At 41.2% G+C, this 12,200-nt stretch overlaps 1 protein-coding gene across 1 annotated transcript in view; it reads right to left on the bottom strand.

Annotated features, from left to right (window-relative positions):
* MKLN1 (muskelin 1) overlaps positions 1 to 12,200 on the bottom strand; it is a 95,017-nt gene that overhangs the window by 5,879 nt on the left and 76,938 nt on the right. Inside the window, exons 13-16 of the mRNA XM_027904908.1 lie at positions 9,621 to 9,768; positions 8,524 to 8,638; positions 6,648 to 6,787; positions 4,630 to 4,732 (exon numbers count right to left, since the gene is read on the bottom strand). Of these exons, the coding sequence (XP_027760709.1) occupies positions 4,630 to 4,732; positions 6,648 to 6,787; positions 8,524 to 8,638; positions 9,621 to 9,768 (506 nt within the window). The remainder of the gene's footprint in view (positions 1 to 4,629; positions 4,733 to 6,647; positions 6,788 to 8,523; positions 8,639 to 9,620; positions 9,769 to 12,200) is intronic.

The following is a 12,200-nucleotide window of genomic DNA, read 5'->3' on the forward strand; positions in this document are numbered from 1 at the left end:
AAGGGGGGAATGAGTAACTCCTGTTTGGGATAGCTGGCAGGTGGTTTGAATCAGACATAATTCCTCCTCCTCCTCCTCCTCCCCCTCCATAAGGTGAGCACTCAGATCACAGTGCAAACCAGCTCCAGTTCTCTGGGGCTGGTGACTCTCAGCACAAGCTCAAAGAGGCAATAAGAGGCTCAAACTCTTTGAGAACCGAGCCATCACTGAAATTGGGAAGGCTGAACACTGTTTTTCTAAAGGCTCCTTGGCTCCAAAGCCTCTGCTCCTGCAGCACTCAGGCTCTGAGGCTTTACAAAGAATCACAGCAGGACATGAAGAAGAGAAACAGGCTTTTCTTAGCTCCTTCCTAGAACTATTTTTCCCATTTGGGCTTGAATTTTCCCAGAAATATCAGTCTAATGCAGACTGAAACAATACTTTCGGAGCCCGCTGGCTTTATCTGTCAAATTTATTAAAGACTAGATTTTAAGAATGGAAAGTATGAAGCAGCCTTGAACAGGGGCCTCCAGCCTGGGTCTACAAGCAAGTCAGGCCTCAAATTGGCCTCCAGGTCCTTGCTCTTTCTCCTGCCATGCTCCAAGAAAAACATACTGCAAGTTTTCCTTGTGCTTTGTATCTGTTTTACAACAATCATGGGATTGAGCTTCGTCAGTCGCTGAATGTCCATGTACAAAGTCATCTTTTGCTCTCCTTTACTTGGAAAGCACTGGACGTTTTTTTGTATCATCCTGATTTCTAATGTAGCCCATTTAAGAGCAGCAAAGTTCTGGGTATGATTCCTGCAGTGTTCAAGGAACAACATTTTAGCTTGGTACATGATCTACTGATGTTTCTGTGCTTTAATAGAACCCGTTTTTCCTTAAGTACACAACTTGGAATTCAATTTGATGTTTATTTTGACCATCCTTTTCTCTTTAAAAGCCTACAGCTGTAAACTATCACCAAAATCTGCGTGAGAAAGAGAAGAACACCCATGCCACCAGAAATTTTGACACCAACAAATGACACTTTTATACAACTTTAATCTCTTAAATCACGAACAAAATTCCACTTGCTCTGGGGATCTACCCTCCTTTACATCCAGTGTCAGGGCTATTAACCCACAGTCAGTGAACAAGATTTACTGATCAGAGAACCCTGAACTGACTAAAGGGGTTTAGGTGATTTCAAGCAGAATCAGAGTGAAAGAGAACTGGATCTGCATTTGAGGGTAGAAGAGTTGCTGGCACACAGCCTGTGGCTACTAAAACAGGCACCCCTGCAATACTTGTTACTTGCAGGCATCTACTTCACTTCAGAATAATAAAAAAAAGTGAAATGAAAATATAATCCTATTAGCATCCCTAAAATTCACAGCAATGGAATGAAAATCTGGGGGTATGTTCCTACCATCAATCATTCATGCTACTTTAAACAGAATTGGTTACTAACGCCAAAGTAAGTTTCAAGAACAGTCTGTTTGTTTTCCTTGGCATCCAACTCCAAACAGCTGAACAGACTTGTCTAACTAAGTTAGAAGGAATTACTTCTATTACAAAGCAAGCAAACCACACCACAAGGGGAAACTCTGTTTGTAATGGTATATAACACCACCCACACCTCAGTCCAGAAAACATGAAGGTCTGGTCTCCAGGAGAACTATTGCACAGGGTTGGGGATAAAACTATTCAGCTTGGTCCTTTCTAAATTTAACAGATGCCCAAGGAAGAGGGGAAAACGGGCAGGAATTGCTTCCCTGAAGATCTGCCACGCTAAGAATCCTTACAGCCTGCCATGGCTGCAGCCAGCATGGAGCACGTCAATCACCTTTGATATTCACTAAGACAATCTCAACTGCAAATAAAGGCAGAGCATGGAGGTGTCTGGGCTGAGAGACACAAGCAAACTGGTGCTTGAAATTCGATATGGAATCCAAAAAGCCTGCGTCAGTCCTTTGGAAAGCACAAGAGAGCTGTTTGAAGATGCAACGCCAGAGCAAAAAGCCAACTCGATGTGATAACCGGAAGGTAAATTGACGTCAACTGGAAATACATCCAGTCAGTACCAGCCCAGCAACTGGCTCAGGGCCACAGCCCTGCCAGATCTGTTCCAGGGTAAAAAAGCTTTGGAAGTAAAACCTTTACGACCAGCACAATTAATAATAATAATAAAAAAAGAACAAAACCCAAACAACAACAACAACGAAGTGTCCCAAAAAAGCGTTAAATGATTTTTGGAGGTCACTGGAATGGAGGCTTTAATTCTGCTGAATGGTTTGTGTCGATCTGTGGGACCAGCACGACAGACAGAAGCTATTGGATTTTGTTTGGATCAGACATTAGGCCTGCAGAGAAAGGAATCCACAATATATTCACTCAGCTGGACTGAGCTATCTAAGCTCACATGCTGGATCATTGATGTCCAGAACACCAGTGTGCTCTCTGAAAACGGGTAAATCTTTTTCAAACATTTTATTCTGTTTCTACCTTGTAAGATAAAGCTGTTAGATTCCCCCCAAAATCTCCAAGGAGCCCATGCAGGCAGGTAAATTCTTCATTCTTACAAGTTGGACAGGTTGAACACTATGCACTGAACTGGGAGAGTGGAATGTAGAATATTAAAAGGCTTTCCTGTTAATGTGCAGCGTCCACTGCAGCTCCTTCAGTCTGTGGGTGACAAGAGGCAGCAGGAACGAGGAGAGCAGCTTGCTGATCACACCACGGAGGTTTTCTTTCAGGGAATAAAAAGGCCTAGCGAGCCATGAGATGTAAGATCTCTTCAGGAGCAACTGGCCAAAGAGAGACAGGCCAGCAGCAACACAAGAGTGACATGGAGAAAAAGGGAGATCAGAGAACACAGGACAGGATCTTACAGGAGTGGGAGGGAGCAGAAGGAGAGAAAAGAGCTTTAGAATGGGGATTTTGTACATTGTAGGTTAGTACAGGTTCAAACAGGAAGAAGAAACCTCAAATCCTGTGTCCAGTTCTGGGCCCCTCACAATAAGAAAGACATGGAGGGGCTGGAGCATGTCCAGAGAAGGGAACGGAGCTGGGAAAGAGTCTGGAGCACGAGTCTGATGAGCAGCAGCTGAGGGAGCTGGGGGGGCTCAGCCTGGAGAAAAGGAGGCTCAGGGGGGACCTTCTGGCTCCCTACAACTCCCTGACAGGATGGGGGAGCCAGGTGGGGGTTGGTCTCTTCTCTCAAATAAGGAGCACCAGGACAAGAGGAAATGGCCTCAAGTTAAGATTGGATATGAGGAAAAAGTTCATCAGAAGGGTTGTCAGGCACTGGCACAGCTGGTCAGGGCAGTGGTGAATTTAAAGGATGTGTAGATGTGGTACTTGGGGACATGGTTTAGTGGTGCCCTTAGCTAATGGTTCCGGGTTAATGGTTGGACTTGATCTTAGAGGGCTTTTCCAACTTAAAGGATTCCATGGAAGTGCTACTACGCTGGTACAAGACAGTGAAAAACTGGAGAAAAATATCTCTTTTCTACCTTAAGAACAGCACAATCATCTGTTGTCTTTCCTATGCTAGAAACGACTATAAAGTATGTGAAACAACCTGATAGGGGACAATTTAAATGAGAAGCCATCTAACAGAACATACAGACACATTGGATCAGATGTTTATAAAGGCTGACCAGAATTTCTGACAAATGTGACGAGTTCCAAGATCCTGATAAGGGTACACATTTTTGTCATAATTCTAACCCTAAACTCTACACTGTGCACACACAAGCAGCGTTTTCTCCCCCAAAAGCGTTCAGTGTCTGTATAATCTTTTCTTTATCTAAAATAGAAGGTTAAAACCACCAGATTAAAGTGATTTAATCCAGGGACTCAGCATGGAGTAGAAATGCCCATTTCTCCTATCACGATTTTACAAAAGAAGCTGTTGAATGACTTCCAAAGTCATTAAGGCAAGAAGACAGAAAGAACCATGGAGTTTTCCCCATCTCCCCCATGGGAGCTGAATGCTGGCACATCTTTCCATATGGAAATTAATGATGAAGTCAAATCAATCACTTTATCTGTCACTTCTCACTATTTCTTTAATCTGTTTGGTAAAGTGACACGTACTGTGGTGCTGGAATCAAAACAGGAAGTGGGAACAAATTCCTGGAATAAATAAAACAACATGCCTACTGGATAACATTCAAAAGGCAGAGGAAATAAGATTTTAAAGGTAGCAAGCAATGTATATATACAAATTATATTATATACAAAATACTGATCATCTCAGGAAAAACCTCTTTCCCCCTCCCAGGAGCTGCTGAATATTGACAAGCCAAAAGGCAGCATGAATAAGTTTCTCCTCATTTTCTACCACACAACCAACTGCAGACTTGTGACATTTCAGAGAGTTTACATTTCAATTAAAGCTCCCAAAATACACACCAGTATGCTGGAATTAAAACAAAGGCCTACTCTTCACCCTCAGGAGTACAAAAGCTATTTTATCTGGACCTGAAGTTAAATGACTGCTTCTAAACAGGGTGAACTTTAGTGGGGAGAAATATATGGTAAGGTGTTGGACACCTGCAGAGCTTTTGTAAACTGAATAAAAACAAGGTTTAAGAGGCTCAAAATTTCTACTGAGAACTGTTTAAATTTTTTTAAGACAAGGATTTGGTTGAGCCCTTACCTCTTTTGTCTCCTCGGGGTCCGAGTGATCCACAGTCACATACAGGTCATTCTGCAGGTACTTCAGTGCACTAAGAGGGTCAGTCTGAGCTTTTTCTTCAAACCTGAAGAGACAGAAAACTTGAGCACAGGCATTTCCTTCAGGACTAAGTACTACCAGTTCCACAAAGAGCAAAACCCATCTATCAAAACCAGCATTTCCAAAGTAAACCATGCTAGTGGCAGCTCAGCCTGTATATTTGCAGGAATACAGACTGAAACGTGGAGGAGGATTTTTTTGGGGGGTGTAAAGGAGTTACAAAAGCATCACCCTCTTACTAAAAATATTAAAAAAGCAGATGTACAGCAAGTTCTTAATGCACATATATCAAACACTTAGCCAAGTTTGTTTGGTTTGTAAGGTGTGAGTAGCACCTCATGTGAGCAGAACAGTTCAAACACAGGAAAGTTTTGAGCACTTGAGGGATATCAAGATCCCACCTCTGTGAAGAACACAGGTACCTAAAAATCCGGTTCACCACCACCCTTATTTCCTCGTTGTCTTTTAACAAACAGAAACGAACTTCTGTGACTTCCCTGAAAAGGTTAATAAAGCCCTGAGAAAATGATTCTGAGAGGAGTATCCTCAGCAAGCAGAGCTACACCCCTGCAGCACGGGTTGGGTGCATAAGCCTAGAAAGGATGAGGTTTAAAATTATCTTTCCCCTTCTATCAGCTATCCACCCAGTGCAGCATCACACTGTCATCTCACGTTGTTATTTTTTTTTTATTTGGGTTATTTACTTGGCTATTTATATCACGGTGGACACGTGTAGTTTAAATTTTGAAATTGGCTGAAGATGCAACTCCAGCCAAGCACCCATCACACCTCGGCTGGTCAGGCTTGGCTCCCTCACAGGGGACCCAAAAAATGGGAGCATGGTGCATAAACCCCAAATTTCTGCCAGACAATACACAGCAACACTTCCTTTGAGTGCCATTTAAGCAAGAAAAAAAAACCAAATAATCCAGAGCTGTCCCTGGAGGCTGCACAGCTGCATTTCCATACCACCACATCTGGGTTTAATAAGCCTCCCAGATAACCGGTCAAGGCCTTTATTTATTTTTGTAGGTATTCACCTCTACTGTGTGGCTGATCTTAAAAGGTCCCACCCAGCCACAATGGTTTTGAGTTGAGTGCAGAAATTTTCTTGCAGCCTCAGAGGTAAATGCCATCAGGAGAACCTGACCTCCCTGGCTCTTGGCTGCACCTGATAACAAAGTATTCTCCCCAGGAATGCAGGCAGAGCTATTTATTGGCTTCAAATAATTTGCTGGGTCTTGAAAGGCTGCTTTCTGCTGCAATTTCTTGACTAAGGCAACACCCTAAGCCTGATTTTGAAAAGCTGTTGCCCTAAATAGCAAATATAAGGCAGCTCTGAAGCATCCAGAGTGCAGGAAGCGTTGCTGTGTAGCTGAATTCTGCCTAAGTGAGCTCTTTCAGGAGCTTCTGAATGAGAAACTCTGATGACCTCACCACGGTTGAGTCTCAGATGTGCAAAGGCATCCAGCCCCCAGACTTCATTAGCATCCTTGTGAGCTGTTACTATCTCCTAGCACAGTGTTTCCAAAACATACTCCATTTCCCTGGGAGGTGACAGCACCAAAACACATGTTGATGAGCAGCAGAGTGAAAAGGGAGTCTAAAAATTCCCCGTGACTCCCCCCACACCACATTTTTCCAGTTTTAGAATAACACAGTCAAAGCAGAACAAAGTTAATTTTGTTGTTTAGTTCTGCAATGCCGCGCTTTATTAAAATAATTTTAAAAAAATAATCAAGAAACCTGCAGACCATCGTGGCACTGAATCATAGAATGGTTTGAGCTGGAAGGGACTTTGAAGATCATCTACTCCATCTAAATGACATTTCCAAAAATGACATTTCCCAAAATGGTGCAAGATACTCCAAGTTTCATCAACTTCAAAAAAAAAAAAGATACTTGGAAAAGAACATTACAAACCACCTTTGTGTCTATACCTGTGCTTTCTTATGAGGTATTTGCAGTGTCTTAACAGGTATTCCTTTGAAGGTCGACAGAGCTTCAGAGACCAGAAATCATCTAATCTCATCTTTGGAGAGCAGGATTTACCAGGATTGCCTCCAAATAAGTAATGAACCTAAAGAAATGAGAGGCAGATCAAAAAGTTGATTGTTTGTGTACATGAACTTAACAAGGACAAGTCACTATGTCAACAGCTTTGGAGAGGTTTATTCTTGAGGGAGAAATTCTGCCTTTTAGTCAAGTTGCTCCATCTTGTTATTAGCCTCATTTTGTCCCTTAGGAGATGAAGAAAGTTCTCTTAAACCACTTACATTTGAAGATAATAAAGAAGCTGCACTGTTAGAACCCACCTCTAGCAGATTCCTGAGATATTTATAAACAATCATCTCAAACCCATACACGCTCTTTCTTTAGGAACAACCTCTGAGCATGATGGACCCTTAAGCACCAACCAAGTGAGTGGGAAGTCCTAAAGATGCTCAAAGTAAAGTGACAGCAAGCCCAGAGCAGCATAATTCTGGGAGATGACCAAGGTCCCCACATGTGCCATCAATTCTGAAGAGCTTTAATTCAACCTATTTCTGAAATGCAAGACTAGACTTACAGAGAGAGGCAAATTTCCAGAAGGGTGGAAGTGTTGCAAAAAGGACTGTTTATTTCTTCACTGTATTTTTCTTCCCATCGTTTGGTAATTTCAGATTCTGAACTGTTGATATTAAACGTGCTACAAAGGATCTTCAAGTACTGAGGTTCAACAAGTCCAACAGGCTACCTTTCCCCACAGCTTTAAAAATAATCACTCAAAACAATGTATTCTGCATCCCACTGCTGTAGGCACTCCTTATTTATATCAGAGGAGTTTTAGAAAGGTCACTGGAACAGAGGTTTCTAAAAATAAAGACTCTTCAAAACAAGCACATCAAACAGCTCCTCAGATAAAGCTGGGCAACTGCAATGATTTAGCAACCTACAGAGTAACTTATAAAATACTACTCTCAGTCTCAGGGTACCTTGCATTTAGAAGTAAAGGCAGAGCAGTATTTACAGTCAACATTACAGTCTGTGAAGACAATGAGCCATGCAAGTTCTCCATATAGGATTTGCACCTATTCCTCATTCAAACCCTCTTTATCCCCAAAGTTTTGGGCTAGTTGGGTTTTCCAGATTTGACTGTCATCCCACAGAGCGCAAGACTAAAATGTATTTCTGTTCTTCAACTCAGGCTAAAAAGAACTTTCTAGAAAGAGTTTAACTGCAAAATATCTGTGAAAGGCTCAGTAAATTTCTCACAGTAATTTAAATTAATGGGTTATTCAATTTATGCACCTAATCTGTGGGTTTGTGCTTTACTGGTTAATATGCACAAAACCCTAATTTTACTGAGAAGTCAGGTACACTAAAACCAACTTTAAGTCTATTTAAGCATGAATGTGTCTGACAGTGCTAAACAATGACAGTTGCTTCTGATATACAGGGCAAAGTCAGGCACCTCTGGTAAAGAAGATGCTTAACTGGGATTAGTTCATCCCAATTTTTCCTAGAAATGTTGGTAACTGAGACCATTTAGTCACTAACAGATTGTGAGATTAAGCCCCTGAGGATAATGAAGCAAGATTCATGTGTTTTAAAGTGAGAACAGCTCTCGTGTCTGCTCTGCACTGACATAAAAAGCAGCTCAGCATTTCATTTCAAAATATGGTAAGTTAAATGGAAGTTACCCACCATATTAATCCAAACCTTAACACTGAACAAAAACCCTATATTCATTGTACCATCTTTGAAGAAACAGCTACATCTTAAAAGGAGCAGTTAAGACTAAAAAAGTCACGTATTTTATCTGGACCCTCATACCTTGTGCAACTCATCGTACACCAGCTGATGGGCAAACCTTGGGCAGGGCTCCTCCTCCTGAAGGCTTTTACCTGGATTCTCTTTTGCTGCTTGGTCATTCTTATAGACACATGACCTGAAATACAAGGCAGTAAATAACAGTTAGTAGGGCTCAGAGGAAGGAGGAAAGGTTGCTGAAAGGCTGTATACAAATGGTATATAACACCAAAGATTTTCCTATTTCTCTACATGTTGTCCTTTATTATCCCATCCCCATTCTCAGCCCTACAAAGAAACACATCCAACAATCAGAGGTCACTGTGACTGAACACAGTCCTCAAGCACAAGCCAAACAGGAAAAAAAAAATTCTAGAAAAGTATCTGTCATGAGCTTTGGGGGTATCTTTAGGTGTTACATTATCTGCCCACAGAATTGTCAGCATGAAGTATTTTTTTATTATGGAGAAAAACATCTTGGACCCAGAGCTTTAGACCATGGATTACACTAAAGCTGTAATCAATCAATCAATCACTGATTTCCAAAGCAGACTTAAGTTGTAACTGAAAATCCATTTTTAGAAAACAACATTCACACCTTTCAAAGTGATTGACCCCCCAGCATTAGAAGAGACCTTGAATACAAAGACTCTGCCAGCTCTGGAAACCAGAACACAGCAAACAGACCAGGATGTCTTTTTTCAGAATAGTGGATATACCATGGTCACTTCTCACCCACCATTCCCATACACTAGTTTCCTTAGTTTCTAATAACTGGCACCACGTACCAGTTATCAACTGTACCACTGTTATCAACTCACATGCCACTGAATTTGCTGCACTGATGATGAATCCTGGCCCTGAGCGCTTCCTACAGGAAAAGCCTTTTATAACAGCTCACTTCCCCTCGTCCCCTCCACCTGGCTCCAACAATTCACATGATTTCTCTCCCTCATTTGAGAAATTATTGCCATGGTGTCTTTATGGGAAAAAGAGGTGCCTCAGGGGAACTGAGTTGTCTTCAACATCATCGTTCCAGGGTCAACAGAGGTTACAACTCCTTGGGAGACGGGATTGCTTTCCAAAGAAAGTCAGTGTGGAAGTCAGAATTTATGACTTACCAGCTGTTCCTCACAATGTCATAAATCCAGAATGAATTCCTCACATTCTCTTCCCGCTTCTCCTTGTCTTTACTGAGCCCTGACAAGACATGGATTTCGTTCAGTTCCGGATCAATGGTGGCCCTTTGAGTGAAACCTGTCATTGGAACTAACAGAAGAAAATAAAAGTTACACACTGGAAACGATGGAGGACTCGGGGAGGGATCCAAGCATCAGGCAAATGCATTTCCCTCTCCCTGCAACTCAGCAGATTATCATCCAGAGGCTGAATCCTTTTCCCTGCTAAAGCCAAGTCCAATGCAAATTCTCTTCTTCCCTTCTTATCTATGACTCGTGGAAGAAAAAAAAAAAACCAAAACATTCTGTGAGCTGCTGTTCAGTAGAGGAAGATATGGACAGAGCCATTTGTGAGACTACCAGCTCAGAAATGAGGACTAAGCTGCCTGAACACAGAGCTAAATGACCAGATGACCCTTGCAAATATGAATGGAGTTATTCTGTTATTATCTCATCCATCAAAGGCCGCATTGATTCCAAAAAAGCTGAACTGCAAAAGCTGGGAAACTCCAAAAAATTCAAGATGAACTCATGACCACACAGCTCACGCCCCTGCACTGCTTCCTCCAGGACAAAGATGTCAATGCAGGTTTTTGTATTTTTACAAATAACTGTGGTGCAATTACCAAACTATTCTTCTGTTCCACCTTCGGATTTAGAGATATGGCGAAATCCTGCGGATTCCAACAGTTTTCATCATAATTCCCCGAAAAAAAGGTCAGCAAATTTGTTTGGCAGTCCTTTTTGTTTGTTGTATAATTCCCCATTTCCTGTTTCCCTAGGCAACCATCCTCCCAAAATGTATTTGGGAAGGGCACGTGATCTTTGTTTACAGATCCTGTTTGTCTCCTTTCTCTTTCTGGGTCAGTTGACAAAGGCTGGTGAAGGTTCCTGGCCTTCGGTCAAGATTTTGGCATGAAAAATTCTCAGAACTCTCCTATTTTGCAAATTCTTCCTTGCAATTAAACTGAACTGCACCCACGGCCTAGAAAACGAGCCCTATGCTAATAAACCGTTTAATATTGCTGTTTCAGGAGACACTAAATGGCATTTTGGAAGCCCATTCCATAACAGGTTTCGTTCTCATACTTCACTCTTTTCATTTGCTAGGCCAGGAAAGTAATAAACTAATTAAAAAATTCTTAGTAGAATTTGGTTCTCGGCAATTTAAGGCTCTCCTGAAGCATTTGGCCACACCACAAAACCCAAGTATTTCTTTAAAAAAAAAAAAAAAAAAAAAGGCTAATTCTTATGTAAATTATGTAAAAATTAAGAAATAGGAATATATATTCAGATAATTAATTCTCAGTGTCCCATTGACAAAATCCTTCCTCCTGGTTTCACAAACCTACCTAACTTGGCCTCAGATTCTGCAACAGAGTTTTAAAGGAAAATTATTCTGGTTTATAAGCAAATGGGTGGCAGAGAAATAAAAAAAAAAAAAAAAAATCAGGGAATAAGGCTGGCACAACAATGACTACACACCCTGTTTTACCTGCAAACTACAAAGACAATAATTGAATAATTATGTCCTTTTAATAAGAAATGAGGACTGAAAGTCAGCCCACACGGAAACTGAGAATAAAAAGACAATTATAGACTAAATACTGCCAATTTTTGAAAAGTATCATGTAATATGCTGCTTCCATAGTCAGGGACTAAAGTGCTGACCCAAAAGGATTCAATTCAAGGCCTATTTGAGACATTTCTGGCAGCAGAGCCATCTAAATTTGATCAGCAATGCTAATGGAGATGGAAATGTCTTTGCAACCCTATCTGCTGCTTTGAACATTTGAGACCATGCCGGGAATATTAGAAAAAAAACAAAACAAACCAAAAACCTTCAGAGCATTAATACCTCAGGCTCACTGAAGTGAAAATTATTATAATCATGAGGAAGACGGTCCCCTCTATTACCACTGATACCAAAAGCATCTGAAACTTGTCTGTGGAAGTCCCATCCCTCCTGAAATGTTGTTAAATAAATGAATGTTGTATCTCGTTTATGCTCCGTTTCCCGAAGCTGAAATTATTATTTAAATAATGAAGGAGGGAAAAGCTGCCAAAGTTCAGCGCTGCTGGTTTTTTTTCTCCCCCCTCTTGATGTTAAGAGCAGAATTCATCTGCAGCAACTGCAATCAAACCTCAATTCAAGTCAAGTAATTTCAGGCTTCCCTCGGTCTCTTCTTGACTGTTAGAAATGCAGAATGTCTAGAAAAATAGCAGAAATATAAAACCTTACAGTTACTAAGGGCCTAAGACAAGGAGCAACTTATATAAACCCTGTGACCTATCTAAGCAACTGTGTAGAAACCATATTTAAGCAGTGCCTTAGGCTGGAGAAAGTTGACATCAAGTCTTTTGCAGAGGAAGACAAAACCAGAAGGTTCCATGTCACAGGATTAAAAACCCCACAAGCCAACACAAATTTGGTAAACAAGTCCCTGAAAATAAATAGAAAAATAAGACAAGATACTACACAGTGATGCTGTGATGTTTTAAGCCCAACAGAAAAAGATGTTT

Source organism: Empidonax traillii, unplaced genomic scaffold (assembly GCF_003031625.1).
Source record: "Empidonax traillii isolate 1590-97213 ecotype Southwest subspecies unplaced genomic scaffold, ASM303162v1 scaffold1102:size184380, whole genome shotgun sequence".
Taxonomy (NCBI): Eukaryota; Metazoa; Chordata; class Aves; order Passeriformes; family Tyrannidae; genus Empidonax; species Empidonax traillii.